Here is a 14,772-nt window from a genome sequence, read left to right as displayed (position 1 = left end):
AGGAATGCTGATAGTTTGTGATAACATGTTCTGCAACTGCACCACATTTCAGGGGCATTACCTTCATCCATGGTTTGGATTGCTCCTGGAAGGAGGTGCGAATGTGTGAGCTGATGGTTTACCTTCATCCATGTCCTCCATGTTCATCATCACCTCCCTGCCAGCAGCAGGGGTCATTGCAGTTGCATGATCCACAAGACAACAGTTCAATGTTCAATCATGCCGTCAGAAGCAATACAACTCGCAGCTAGCGGTATCTGAACTTGGCTCTTGTATGAAACAATAGGGACACAACCAAAACCAAGTCAGCCGCACAAGGCAAGATAATACAATCACTTCACGCACTCAACGGGAGGGCGTCATGGTAAAACCGAATTGCACTCAACAAACAGGTGACAAAACCAGGGATGCGGCCGATACAATTTCAAATCTATACAATTCAACCAGAAATTTCATACCTCACAATCACGGGTATAAACCCATTCTGTTCCAAGACAGGTCTCATACTACATACATATATAGGTATAGGGACTCCCTAATGCAAAATTCCAGACAAGGAACCATTAACAACTCCTATCCAGAGCAATTTAAAAGGAACCTCGCAATCTACATAGGGGTATAACTTGATTCCATTCCTAATATGTGACTGGTGCCAGAACATCCAGCTGAGAGCCGAGCTTCTCCTCGGCCACCTTCTCAGCCTTGACGCGAAGCTTGGCCAACTGCTTCTTCCTGTCATATGCAACCTTCGCCTTCTCCTTCCTCTTCTCCTCCAGTTCCTGACAGTGGCAACACAAGCTTTTGGTCAGTTGGTCACATTTAGTAATGTGAATGAGCACTACATTTCAAGCTGTCAAAGCAAAGAATAGACAAATTCATCTACCATAGGCCTTATCACAAGACTCAGTAAACAGAAACAAGAATTTTTGAAAGGTTCTGATCAGAGCAAGATACCATGCCTCAAAAGATTTACAGCACAGAAAACAATACTTATAAGCCTCAGAGATTGTGGTGGTTATGATCATCAACTGGAGAGTACCCATCAAGAGTAGCAAATATTTATCTCACATCACAGGATTATCGTGGGAGGAAGTAAAGAAACGGGACAAGAAAAGAAACTAAAAGGCTCCATTTACAAGGTAATCAGAACAAGGACTGCCAAAAAGAGCCCATAACACAACTGTCCGTATCACCATTAGTCAAATCAGTAGGAATACATCTATTTTCTGCTACCAATGAGTATTGGGCATAGTTGGAAAAAACATTCAACACACAGAGTAAAGACGTTGTGCATTCACAATTAAACCAGAAGGCATCTGATAGCATAAGTCATGTGCGTGTTGGGTGTAGTTGGTGGTGCATGTGCACCTTATCTATCTATGTAGTAGCAACTTATTCCTAAATTACCCCTGCTACCTACCCCTGCCTTATCTCTATATGCACCCCTCCAAACTGCCATCTATGTGTGGTTAATGGAAAAGATAATTTTGGGCCAACAGCATCCACATACAAAATTTGGTAATGGCATGATTGATAGGAAAGCTGTTTATAAACACCATTTTTTCTTCTTTCAAAAAAACACCATTTTGGGAAAAAAAGATTAATGGAAATCCGTCTGATTTTGTTCATCATTCCAATCATGTCCACATGAAAAGAACTAAGTGCAAATGTGTCCAAGATGGGAAACGACATGCCTCGAACATCGGTGACAGGAAATACTGGAGGCACGAACATTTAACTTGAATAGGAACAAATTTCAACAGCAAAAATACTAGTCATGCTGATTCTGACAGCAAAATTCCAATTTGGAGCTACACATCGCCTTAAAAGTTTTTCAACAAGACTGCAATGCAACAAATACATCCAGCAAATCATCAAATAAAAGGACAATTGAGGCGTACAGTCGCTAGAGCATTTTAAGCGATATAACATAACAAACAGTTCATTGGTACTAATACCAAGCACCTAACAGTTGCAGAAAATAGGTGAAGACATGTGACATTTGCCATCAACAAAATCAGACACTTGCAGGTTTACACTTTACACCAAAAGCACAATGTGTTGGGGGATACCAGATTCAGCATTTCACCCAACAGTGGCCAAATGAGAAATCCTGATGCACACTATTATCAGACACAAGCGAATTCAATGTAGGGATACCAAGAGTCAGCATTTCACCCAATAGTGCCCAAATGAGAATTCTGATGTACACTATAATCAGACATAAGCGAACTGACTGACAAATGAGTTTTGGCCTCACTACCCACATTCTAGTAGACTAACATGTCTGTAACAATTGAAAGGCTCCTCAGCTAGAACCAAATCGAAGCAACACGATTCAGCAACGGTACAGGGCAAGCATTGGACAATGCGACAGCAGAAAGAGATTGAGGCATTAGAAGAATGCAGCTTACCCTGATGGTGTCTTGGTAGTTCCAGCCGACCTCCTTGGAGAGATCCCCGAGCAGGCAGTACTTGTGCCCCTTCTGCAGCCGCAGGACCCTAGCCAACCAACCAACAGGAGATAATCATCAGCAACCATGATCATTCAAACAATTCCCATCAATTCCGCAACAAATTAAACATCAACGCGATTCGGATGCTTTACTTGAGCGCGTCGGGGATGACCATGCGCTTGGTGCGGTCGTACGGCGGCGGGACGCCGTCGAAGGCCTGGAGCCTGGCGAGCGCGGCCTCCCCGCGCGCGGTCTTGTGCGGGACCATGCCGCGGACGGCGCGCCAGAAGATGCGTGCCGGGGAGCGGTGGTGGACGGGGCCGTGCGAGGGCTTGGTGTTCATCCGCTTGCGGAGGAAGCGGAGGAACCGGCTCTTCTGGCGCACCAGGCCGCCGGAGAGGGTCATCTCCTCGCAGCGCAGCACCGCCACCCGCTGCCCCTTGAGGAGCTCCTTGGCCACGGCCGACGCCAGCCGACCCATCATGTGGCCCCGGGCGTCCACCACCACGCACCCCGACACCATCCTGACTTCCCTCCGGGCTCCGGCGGCGGGGGGTTGCTGTGGTGGCGAGGTGGCGGCGGCCGGGCTCTGCGCTTATAGGAAGAGAGGGGTGGTTGAGGAGAAATCATGGGCTGGGCCGTTGTGTGGGTCCGTTGCTACTGGGCTTTGTGGGCTTTGGCATGAAATGATTCCAGTAAGACCATGCCACATTGGCCCGAAGCAATGCACTAATACGTAAGTATCAAGCAATGTCTGAAAACCCCTGAAACATACAATTTGTACCGACAAACATACAAAAGAATTCTCATCAAATAGCATGTTCGGCTGGACTTATAAGCTGGCTGAAAAGCTAAAGCAGCTGATTTGTTGTGAGAGAAAAATACTGTTTGATGACTGATAAACCGGCTGAATAAGCTGAAGCGAACAAGCTTCTCTAGTTGATGCATGGGGATTAACACTGGAAGAAGCATGCTGGTGGTACAAGCAACATCATGAACCATGAAAATTGCAGCAAACTCGATGCCTTGCATGTCCTCTCTTTGACAAAGTTGCAGACTAGCCTACACAAAGCTGTTAGGCGCCTAACTGAACAAAACTCAACAGCTGAAACCTCCAGCCATGACCATGAAAGCAAAAGCTTCAGAACCTGGACAAAAGACCATCAAGCATCTGCTCATACAACTTCCAATTTGGGTTCCTCTCAGTGATTGGAAGCTGGCCAAATGGGTGTTCCTCGACGTAACGCTGGACGTCGTCTGCACTGCAGTAGCAAGGTTCTCCAGGTACGAGCGAAGATCCCCACCAGGTCCTGTTTACAAGACATCATTAGTCCACAAGCACCATAAACATGTACCATTTCTGTGCACCTTCCATGTAGTAGTAAGTGGTGAAGCTTACCCAACGAATCATCCTTGTCATTCTTGTAGCTGTAGGAGTAAGGAAAAATGGCAGTGTGTGGCTGCACAATACAAACATCAAAAGAAGATCATTTGTGAATTATTACAACCATTGAGCATTAACCTTAACAGTGTTGAAGAACAAGGGTTGCGCAGAGCTTTGTAAGGGGAATCATCCACGAGCAGAGTATTTGAGGGTGCCAACTCCCCCCCGGCTCCCAAGGAAGGTCAGGTTCCTCTTTGTTCCACAGCTTCTTCAGTTCCTTCAACACTAACGGTTTCTTCTTGTTTTCAATAGTGTATTGTCCAGTAGCAGTGCATTTACCCAACAGAACAACAGGTGGTGTTTCAGATCTTTCATAAGGATATCAACAACAGCATCCGTATTAGCTCTGGAGCAAATCCAAGTTTGCAATCAGAACCACGCGAAAAAGTAAAAACAAAACAAAACAAAACAGGGGGAGGAGCCGCGGGGCGAGGCGAGGTGCACCGGCGTCGAGGCAGCGCCGCTGTGCGACTGGTGCGGCACGTGGAGGGCCGAGAGGGAGTGCGACGGCGGTGGGGCTGTTCTGCTCCGAGAAGCACATGGAGCGGCACCTGCGCTCCGGACACGGCAACGGCTGCGACGGCGACGGTGATGGTCCCTCGGCATCTGCGTGGCCGGAACACGCCATGTTGTTACAAGATGAAAAACAACCGCTCGCCCGCGACGCCGCCGACTCCTCGACGGCGGCGCAAGAACAGAGCGACGGCGGCGGCGACGACGATGACCAAGACAACGCCGCCGCCTACGACGACCAAGCGGCAGTCGACGACGCGTGGATGGCCGCCTTCGAGGCGGACGAGGACACCGCGCAGTGGGCGACGTTCCAGGCCCGCGTCTCGGCGAAGCAGGATCAGGTGCTGCGGTACTGAGACGGTGACGGCTGCGCGGGCTCGCGGCGGCCGCTGTGGGCGGTGGCGTCCGGGTCCCTGATGCCCGGCGCCGCGCCGCCGTGCCCTCAGTGCGGTGGGGCGAGGCGGTACGAGATGCAGCTGATGCCGCAGCTGCCGCACTTCTTCCTTGGAGGTGTACGTGGAGGAGTTCGCGTGGGTGCGGCGGGGCGGGGCGGCGGGTACGTGGAGGAGTTCGCGTGGTTGCAGCTGCTGCGCTCGCCGACGACGGCTGCCATGGCAGGACGACCAAGTGATTGATTGTTCGTGCTCGTGTCTGGGGCGCACGAGTTCTTGTAACATGGAAATTCCGGATTGTCATAAAAAGAAAGCAACATATGATTTTTGCAGAAGCTTCAAATGAGATTGTCGAATTATTGTAGGAAATTGGAAGTAGTCTGAAATTGTGAACCATGCACGAGTTGATATTATCATTATAAGATTGGTCCCGGTAGAAAAACAACCTTACATATTCAACAAAAATCTCGGACGTTTTTGGACTCGAGACTAAAGGTCCGTGAAGACTCCTTTAGTCCTGGTTGAGGTAACTCTTTAGTCCCGATTGGAAACACCAGCCGGAGTAAAGCCCCTCTGAGTTTTAGTCCCGGTTGGTGTTGGGTCCCCCACGAGTGAATTCAAAAGAATAGCATCCCCTGCTTAGTTAGATGTGCTTTGTATGTGAGATGGTAAGGAAGGTTCGCGCGGGGCAAGAGGTTGCCGGTTCAAATCCCAAGCACCGCATGTATTTCGCGTGAAAAAACTATCTCTCCGTATCGTCACCGACAAAATCAGGTAAAGTTTCTGATTGTTCCTTTCTTACCTACTCTTTTATCTAGAAATATTTATACTAATCCTCTTAAAGTGCAATAATTTAAAATGGATGGCATTCGTATCATTCTTCGCCCACAAAAATTCTCAATATTTTTTATAAAACCTATCCATTTATATAATTTTTTCATATAAAATAATATTTTTTACCAACCTTTCAAGAATATGAATCCAAGTCTTTTAGCCAAAAGATTCTACAGAGTGATTCTGATTCATGGAAGAAACGTTCCTTAAGAGAATCTGAATCCACAATATTTTTTAACAATCTGGATCCATACCAAACGCACCCTTAACGTGTCCGACTGTGCGTGACGTCGTGCGTGTGTAACGTAGATGGTTGGCCGAAGGAAGCGTTTGTACTTCGTGCACTGTAAAAAAAACAAAAAACAAAAAAAATCGCCCACCACTATACTACAACGACCTGCTTGTTGCGAGATTTGTTATCGTTGTATCAAGTCGTTTGATACTCAAAACAAGCATTCGAGAACTAACATAAGGATGATTTGATTTATAGCACCCACTTGATCCTTTGATCCAAAATTCAAAGCACTCGTCTGTTCTCGCAAGATAACAAACAAGATAACAAAAGGTAGGTACTGATCACGTACAGATGATGCATACAGTGATAATTATCACAAGATAACACAAGTCATTTTATACTAAAACAAATATTCGAAAGGCTAACAACTGACATAAGGATGATTTGGGGCCTGTTCGCTTCAGCTTATTCAGCCGGCTTATGAGCCACCGAACAGTGTTTTTCTGTCGCAACAAATTAGCCGTTTCAGCTTTTCAGCATTTATAACGACCGGGGAAACAGTACGACCGGAACCCCTTTCGAGAACTGACACATAAGGATGGTTTGATTTATACCAACCGGGACTAAAGGACCGACCCCTTGATTTGATTTATACCACCCATTCGATCCTCTCCTTGCCCAAGATGTAACTAAAAGACTTGTGCGCGACCATCCTGAGCCCTTGTTCTTCTGGAGAGGAAATCACCTCCACGCCGGTGAGCAGAGCCCGGGCAGAGAAGCCATCAAACCCGTCGTCCTCGTCCACCACCCAATGCATGACCTTGAAGATGCAAAACCTACCCTCGCCAAGGTTGATGAGGCTGACCTTCCCTGGCTGCCACTCCTCGGGCATCACCACGATGTCCCATTGATGCTTCAGTGTCGGCGGTTTCCCCTCGTCAAGGGCGGCGGAGAGGTCCGACGACGCGCACAGGCGGCGGCCCCTGCTGCAGAGGCCCAGCCAGAGCTTGAGGTTGGGGACGTGCTCGGCACCGCCGAAGAAGGGCAGATTCCAGCCGCCAGGCGGTCGTCTCCACTCGCGCTTCACCGTGTCGAAGAGGTAGGCGCCGTACGGGCCACCGGCGGCGTACGGGTCGTCCGGGGCCGTGACACAGATGGTGCGGCCGTCGTGGAGAACCGCGTGGGAGCGGATTTTGGCACCGTAGGGCAGGGGTGGCTCTGGAAGGGATTCCAACTGCCACGACTCCGGACGATGTTGTAAATACCATTGCGCGGAGCGGCCGAATCTGAGGACTTCGAATCCGGGGTAGTCAGTGCCGACGCTCATGACGTAGATGTCCTCTTCCGGGGCATCAGGGCGGGCGATGGAGATGGCGATGGGATTGCGCCCTTTGTAACTGAGGTTTGGTACCACGTGGTGGGAGTTCGATTCCAAGTCGTAGAGGAGGCTGCTGCGCGGCACCGAGCTGCTCCAGAGGATCCTGCTCTCGCTGCTCCGGGGGCTCGCCAGCGCGAAAAGCTGACCATTATACGCAGTAACGAACGCCGCACGGAAGCTGGCGGCCGGCGGCGGCAGCGCCCCCAATCTCGACACCACCTGTGCTGGCCTGGCCGCTTCTGCTTCGGCCGTCGACGGGTAGAAGAGGTGCTCCGAGACGTTCATGCGGTGCACCGAGAACACCGCGGTCTTGATGTTCTCCGCCACCAGGTTCACGAACCGCCTCCGCCCGATCATCATCGTTCCCACTGCTAGTCGATTCAAAACTCAGCTCAGAGATTCAAAGGACTGGTGGACTGGAGCATTAGTAATAGAATCGCGCAAGCCTACCTGGGGCAGATCCGGCGTCCAGAACTTGATGGCGGTGGGATCGGTTGAAGCAGACGAGAAGCGCGGCGGCGGCTTTCCGTGCTTCCATTGTAATATATACTGAAGGGACGCTGGCTCGTTTATTCGGGCCATGGGCCGCAAAATTTAATTGGTTCATGTTAACCCCTTGGAAAAAGTCCTTTGGACATCCTTGAACAATTACCTTTGGCTGTTTGGCTGCCTAATCTTATCACATCGGATATTTGAATACTAATTAAAAGTATTAAACTTAGCCTACAAAACTAATTGCACAACCTCTAAACTAATTCGCGAGACGAATCTATTAAACCTAATTAGTCTTGGTGTTACAATAACCATTTACTAATGATGGATTAATTAGACTTAATAGATTCGTCTCGCGAATTAGCCTAGGAGTTCTGCAATTAGTTTTATAATTAGTTTATGTTTAGTTCTCCTAATTAGCATCCGATGTGACAAGGCTAAAGTTTAGGGGTGTTTGGATCCTGGAGCTAAAGTTTAGTCCGTATCACATCAAATATTCGGAGGCTAATTAAAAGAACTAAATATGAGTTAATTATAAAACTAATTACACAGAGGGCTTGACCACCATCACCAAGAACCTCAAGGCCGGCGCCGCCTCAGCAGCAGCAAATTGAACTCAATGTACTATTCATTGCTTCGTGGCTTGTTTAATTTGCAACAGAAATAATAATCGTAATATCTATCTCTATTCATTGGTACATGCTTCTCCAGCTGCCTAAGCTAGCTTTGATCCAAAATTCAAATCACTCATCCAAAATTCAAGTCGTTTGATACTAAAACAAGCATTTGAGAACTAACATGACGATGATTTGATTTATAGCACCCACTTGATCCTTTGATCCAAAATTCAAATCACTCGTCTGTTCTCGCGAGATAACAAACAAGATAACAAAAGGTAGGTACTGATCACGTACAGATGATGCATACAGTGATAATTATCACAAGATAACACAAGTCATTTTATACTAAAACAAATATTCGAAAGGCCAACAACTGACATAAGGATGATTTGATTTATAACGACCGGACCCGGTGTTTGGATCCCCGGGCTAAATTTTAGCTCCTGTCACATCGAATGTTTGGACACTAATTAGGAGTATTAAATATAGGCTAATTACAAAACCAATTTCACAACCCCTAGACTAAATCGCGAGACGAATCTATTAAGTCTAATTAGTCCATGATTTGACAATATGATGCTACAGTAAACATTCGCTAATGATGGATTAATTAGGCTTAATAGATTCGTCTCGCGATTTAGCCTAGGGGTTCTGCAATTAGTTTTGTAATTAGTTCATATTTAGTCCTTCTAATTAGCATCCAAATATTCGATGTGACACGGACTAAACTTTAGCTTCAGGATTCAAACACCCCCTAACATAAGAACTATCATCGTATGGATGATTTGATTTCTACCAAACTTTAGCTTCAGAATTCAAACACCGCCTAACATAAGAACTATCATCATATGGATGATTTGATTTCTACCAAGGACCGACCCCTTCATCTAAAAAATTTAATGATTTGATTTATACCACCCAATCGATACTCTCCTGGTCACAGATGTAACTAAAAGACTTGTGCTCGACCATCCTGAGCCCTTGTTCTTCTGGAGAGGAAATCACCTCCACGCCGGTGAGCAGAGCCCGGGCAGAGAAGCCATCAAACCATTCCTCGTTCACCGCATAATACATGGCCTTGAAGATGCAAAACCTACCCTCACCAAGGTTGATGAGGCTGACCTTCTCTGGGCGCCAGTCGTCGTGCGTCTCCACGATCTCCCATTGATGCTTCAGTGTCGGCGGCTTCCACTTGTCAAGGGCGGCGGAGAGGTCCGACGACGCGCACAGGTCGCGGCCCCTGCTGCAGAGGCCCAGCCAGAGCTTGAGGTTGGGGACGTGCTCGGCACCGCCGAAGAAGGGCAGATTCCAGCCGCCAGGCGCTCGTCTCCACTTGCGCTTCACCGTGTCGAAGAGGTAGGTGCCGTACGGACCTTCGTCGCTGTACGGGCCGTCCTGGGCCGTGACGCAGATGGTGCGGCCGTCGTGGAGAACCGCGTGGGAGCGGATGACGGCACCCTCGGGCAGGGGTGGCAGCGGAAGGGATTCCAAGTGCCACGTCTCCGGATGAAAGTGTAACCGAGTCTTCTCGGAGTGGCCGAATCTGAGGACTTCGAAGCCGGCGTAGGCAGTGCCGGAGCTCATGACGTAGATGTCCTCTTCCGGGGCATCAGGGCGGGCGATGGAGATGGCGATGGGATCGCGCGCTTTGAAACTGAGGTCTGGTAGCAGGTAGTGGAAGTGCGATTCCAAGTCGTAGAAGAGGGTGCGCGGCAACGGGCTGCTCCAGAGGATCCTGCTCTCGCTGCTCCGGGGGCTCGCCAGCGCGATAAGCTGACCATTATACGAAGCAGCGGACGCCGCATGGAAGCTGGCGGCCGGCGGCGGCAGCGCCCCCAATCTCGACACCACCTGTGCTGGCCTGGCCGCTTCTGCTTCGGCCGTCGACGGGTAGAAGAGGTGCTCAGAGACGTTCAGGCGGTGCACCGAGAACACCCTGGTCTTGATGTTCTCCGCCAGCAGGTTCACGAACCGCCTCCAGCCGATCATCGTCGTTGTTCCCACTGCTAGTCGATTCGAAACTCAGCTCAGAGATTCAAAGGACACTGGTGGACTGGAGCATTAGTAAGAGAACTTGACGGCGGTGGGAGGGCGGCGGCGGCGGCGGCGGCGGCGGCGCGACAGAGAGATTGGGATATCGGGGAATCGGAGCGGCGGCGCAAAGAAATTGTATCGGGATAAGATCGATCAAGCTAGGGCTTTCTATATATACTGTAACTTCTTTTCTCTCCACACTTTGTTACACGTGCACAATGACTGCATGCACCATCTACGGCAACGTTATGCACGTCGTCACGATGATGCAAGGATGACACCAGCCAGGTCAGGTCAGCCCGCCCGCCCGGCTGATGCATCAATCTCTCTAGCAGGTCAAAGATTTTGTCCATGCATGCATCTCTCTCGCCCACCACTCCATATATGCCCAGGCCATTGCAAGCCCGCACGTACAGCACAACACTAGCCATCACTAGAGAGGTGGTCTGGAGCTAGAGCAGCAGCGAGTAGATGCAGCCCAGCCCCAGCCCGATCTATTCTACAGTAGTAGAGAGGACCAGTCCGGTCCGGTCCGGTCCATTTACTAGCTAGCCAGGCCCTGGACCATCCATCCATTATTTGGAGAGAGAGAGTATGTACACTTCTACATATATGCCCCCCAAGCTATAAGATAGAAATCTACATCCATCTCCTTTATTTCCTTTATTCCTTTTTCCTTCTCGTCTCTACCTTCCCGTATGCTAAAAATATCGCAGCTAGCTAGCACCTTTACTGTATCCATCTAGTGTAGATTATTGTGCATGCCTACATATGTACGTACAGCAACAAATGTTATTTTTCATCACGTACTTGTCTGACAAAGCGAAATTGCGGCAAACTAAATGTCAAATAATCTAATTTTTCTCACCACTGTGCCTAAGCACGCACGTTTTTCATTAAGAGGAGGATCTAATAATCTTATTATTCCCGTGCGCTAGGTTTAATTTACATCTCACAAGTTTTCTAAAAAAAATCATTGATACCCCGGATGGTCATTGTTGTTTCTCTTGCACATAACTTTTCCAACTAAGGGTCTTGCCCGAATTTCATTATAGAAAGATAACGAATTCTTACACATAAGTTAAAAAAATATATGTTAACCTACTTCTTCTCTTCTCTAGGTTGCTTAGAGCATCTCCAACAGAATTGCTATTCCACTCTCCAAGATAAAATGTGACGGTCTGCTAAAAAATTACGGTCCAACAGACTTACTATTCGGATGGTCATCCCATCCGGTTTGCCAAATGCTCCTTCACACTCTCCAAACTTGTTTGACTTGCCAAACGTGGAAGAGGAATTGGGATTTTGGAGCGTGGGAAATGTACATGTGTTGGAATGAGCAACTCAACATGAAAAAAGAAATCTTTTTACCAACTTGGTTAGAGCTAAAAAATGAATAACTACAGTAAATTCTGTAGTAAACAGCTTTAGCTACTGATGAGTGATGACTCGTTCGACGTCATGCATTGACTGTTACTGATCTTCCCCCTCCCCGTACGTCGTGGCTTTTGTTAATGCATGCTACTGTACCACCATAAACTGTGTGCTTGGTGAGCAGGGCAGGGCAGGGGAGGAGAGGAGATGGAGATCGACAAAGCAGGCAAAGGCTGCCTGCCCGGTGGGGCCCGCCCCCAGCCATCGATTCGCGCGGCCGTACGGCATCTGCGTCGTTGTTGCCACTGGGTTGGTCCCCCACTCCCACAGCCACACGGGATCTCATTTTCTGATGATCTGATCGACCAACGACGCAACGCATCCGAATCTCCTCTTTTCATTTCCTGCCACCAACAGCTTTTTTTTTCCCCTTTATTTTGTTGCAATGCGTATGCCCGGACTACTTCGATCTCCTCCTGCGAGGATACAATACAGATGGCGAAAATAAATCTCGCCAGATTACCAAAATTGTTAAAGTACCCCTGAAGTACTTCCCTGAGATTGAGATTATACAATAATGGATCCATTCCCTGATGTAATCTTCCCCTTTTCTTGTATGTGAACTCTTTTAGTTTTCTTCTTTTATATATTTAATCAGTACGGGCTTGCCCATCCAGCTGCATAAAAAGTAAAAAAAACTAAGGTTACTATCTTCTTCACAGGTGAAAGGGTAGCATGCCTGGATTCGAGCGAATTAACGGATTTGGAATAAAAAATTATATAAAAAAATAGGTTGGGGCTTCCCTGCTGACTTCGGTCAAAAAAATTCTTCTTCACAGTTCACGATACATAACATAAGCGAACAATTTTTTTAGTGCATCCTTCTATAAAAGTGCTTTTTGATAATAAACAATGAAAAGATATTATATTTCAAAGTCAACTAACTATTTTCTCAAGGAAGAAACTATTCCTAAACAAGTGAATATTGTAAAGTAAAAATTGCCAGTTATTTCTAACAAAGGAACAAGTAGCTCGCTAAATTAAGTTCAATCAAAGAGCCAACGAGTAGCTAACTAATGTATATAGGTAATTAAGTGAATCCTAAAAGGAGTAGGTTCCCCCCAAAGCCCAAAGCCAATGTCCCAAAAATGCCACGGTGAGCCGTGGTATAGTAGCATTAGATGGGCTTGTTGTGTGAACCAAATCTGAAGAATTACGTTGCATCCGCATCGTGGCACAGTCTGCGGATATCATAGCATGTGGCGGGAGAATACGTCGCTGTGCCTTATGGCTAAGCTAGGATGTTGCTGTCGTCCACCGGGCTTAGAGGCAGGATTTTGAAAGGTGTCATAGTCAGCCATTGGGAGCAACTTGCGGGTGGTCAGCATCCTGATAGCTGCTGTACATCCTTTACCAAGCAAGCATCCAGGTAATGATGTGCCCTTTCTTTCCCTTTGTTGGTCACTACAAAAGCAAACCAGATAAAAAGGACGAATACATGCATGTCCTTTTAATTTGCTTGGTTTGATCCATCTGGCAAGCAGATGATGGAAAAACCCTCTACACTGCTGGAGATTTTTTTTTACATATATGCTCTTGAAGGCGGTCACAGCTAGGGATAACCATTTTCTTTTGGCAAACTAAAATTTTCAGGTACATACTCCATCCAATCTTTAAATAATTGTCATTTTAGGCAGCAACACGGTCACCAAAATACTACTTTGGTGATGAACTAGTGGTATTAAACACATTCAAAATGTATCAAATGTGTACTGTTTTGAAACTACTATTGAAGATGATCCCAGACCATTTCTAAAAGTGAATTTGAAATAATCAAAGAGATACAGATGTTCAAAACTAATTTGTTGATTACATCCATCCTAGGACAGTAAAAAAAACTCAACCTGCGAGGGGTAAGACAGCCCCAGGTATTTTGCTAAGAATAAGAAGACCTTCTCACGCAAGTCGAGAAAACCCTTGAACCTCTGCCCCACCCTAACATAGCGGCACCGTAGCCCATGTGAGACGACCAATGACTTGGGCCAGGCATTAGACCTATGCTTTGGCGTGGGATAGACGAGGGAATTTTTTAACCCTAGCCTGAAATTCACTCCCACGGGAAGTGGAATCCAGGACCTGAGAAGTACTACTAGATCCACCTAACGAACTCAGCTAGAGGCCCGTTCGCGCATCCTAGAACAATAGTTATTTTAAAATTGGATCGGAGGGAGTAATTAAGAAGATCCGTGCCGTGGGAAATACAAAATGACATGGAGATGATCCTCATTTTCCATTCATTTTTATTCATTTGTATTATTTCCTTGTGTATTCTTACATATATGAGGTATATGTGCATGTGTCCTTTGTTTGTCTTTTATCATTTTGCCCAAAATATAAAACTTCTCCTGATTTGGAAGATCTAGCTTGAGGTCCAACTTGACTATCAGAAAATTACGATATTCTTGTTCTAGGTTCTCACAACTAGGGATAGCCATTAAGTTTTTTTTTGGTGAACTCTATTTATCAACTAGGAACGTCCGTAGTGAAAGCCTTGAAATGAATTAATGCTTCTGAATGACAACATTCTGGAGCTAGCATCTCTTATGAGAAGAGACAAAACATGTAGACTCTAACAGAGAAGCTGAAGTTGTTTTCCCCGGGCTTCTCCAGTGCAATAAGTTGGCTGGCTTTTGTAAAAGAAAAAGGCATATGTCGAAGAAGGCATATATAGAACCCCACTTTAAAACAGCAGCTATGGAATATAATGGAATTCCAAATACTCTCTTTGGACATGTGTAGTACTAGCACCACTAAAAAAATGATTTGTCGGGGTGCCCTATTTTTTTTTCTAGAAGTGGGCGAAATTGCCACCCGCACCTACAAAAGAAGCGAGGCTACTGTAACTTCCGACCCGCCCCTGGAAAAGCATTTGCAGGAGCGGGCCATGGGGTGACCAGCCCCTGCAAATGACACCTATTTTTAGGGGTGGGCGATGGGGGA

At 47.1% G+C, this 14,772-nt stretch overlaps 3 protein-coding genes across 3 annotated transcripts; all 3 read right to left on the bottom strand.

The window, feature by feature from the left end:
• Nucleotides 1–393: 393 nt before the first annotated feature.
• On the bottom strand, nt 394–3,035 carry LOC101771670 (60S ribosomal protein L13a-4). Its single transcript, XM_004955269.2, has 3 exons — nt 2,609–3,035; nt 2,415–2,502; nt 394–779 (listed from the first exon to the last, which is right to left on the bottom strand). Exons 1-3 carry the CDS (start codon nt 2,977–2,979, stop codon nt 636–638), a joined length of 603 nt encoding a protein of 200 aa, XP_004955326.1. The 5' UTR covers nt 2,980–3,035; the 3' UTR covers nt 394–635.
• A 3,488-nt stretch (nt 3,036–6,523) lies between these two features.
• On the bottom strand, nt 6,524–7,612 carry LOC101765213. The gene has a single exon (XM_004958772.1). The coding sequence runs from the start codon at nt 7,610–7,612 to the stop codon at nt 6,524–6,526; it is 1,089 nt and encodes a 362-aa protein (XP_004958829.1).
• Nucleotides 7,613–9,273: 1,661 nt separating this feature from the next.
• Nucleotides 9,274–10,353, bottom strand: LOC101764812. Its single transcript, XM_004958771.1, has one exon. The coding sequence runs from the start codon at nt 10,351–10,353 to the stop codon at nt 9,274–9,276; it is 1,080 nt and encodes a 359-aa protein (XP_004958828.1).
• Nucleotides 10,354–14,772: the final 4,419 nt, after the last annotated feature.

The sequence above is a fragment of the Setaria italica genome, chromosome II (assembly GCF_000263155.2).
Source record: "Setaria italica strain Yugu1 chromosome II, Setaria_italica_v2.0, whole genome shotgun sequence".
In the NCBI taxonomy this organism is placed as follows: Eukaryota; Viridiplantae; Streptophyta; class Magnoliopsida; order Poales; family Poaceae; genus Setaria; species Setaria italica.
Note: the sequence above shows the minus strand (reverse complement) of the source record. Positions and strands in the feature narration are given on the sequence as shown.

Bases quoted from the DNA above. Each gene is read 5' to 3' on its own strand.
- LOC101771670 (XM_004955269.2), bottom strand. From the start codon at position 2,979: ATGGTGTCGGGGTGCGTGGTGGTGGACGCCCGGGGCCACATGATGGGT. The intron at 2,503-2,608 runs GTAAAGCATCCG...TTGGTTGGCTAG, and splicing joins GTCATCCCCGACGCGCTCAA to GGTCCTGCGGCTGCAGAAGG. The intron at 780-2,414 runs GTAAGCTGCATT...TGCCACTGTCAG, and splicing joins ACTACCAAGACACCATCAGG to GAACTGGAGGAGAAGAGGAA.
- LOC101764812 (XM_004958771.1), bottom strand. From the start codon at position 10,353: ATGATCGGCTGGAGGCGGTTCGTGAACCTGCTGGCGGAGAACATCAAG.
- LOC101765213 (XM_004958772.1), bottom strand. From the start codon at position 7,612: ATGATGATCGGGCGGAGGCGGTTCGTGAACCTGGTGGCGGAGAACATC.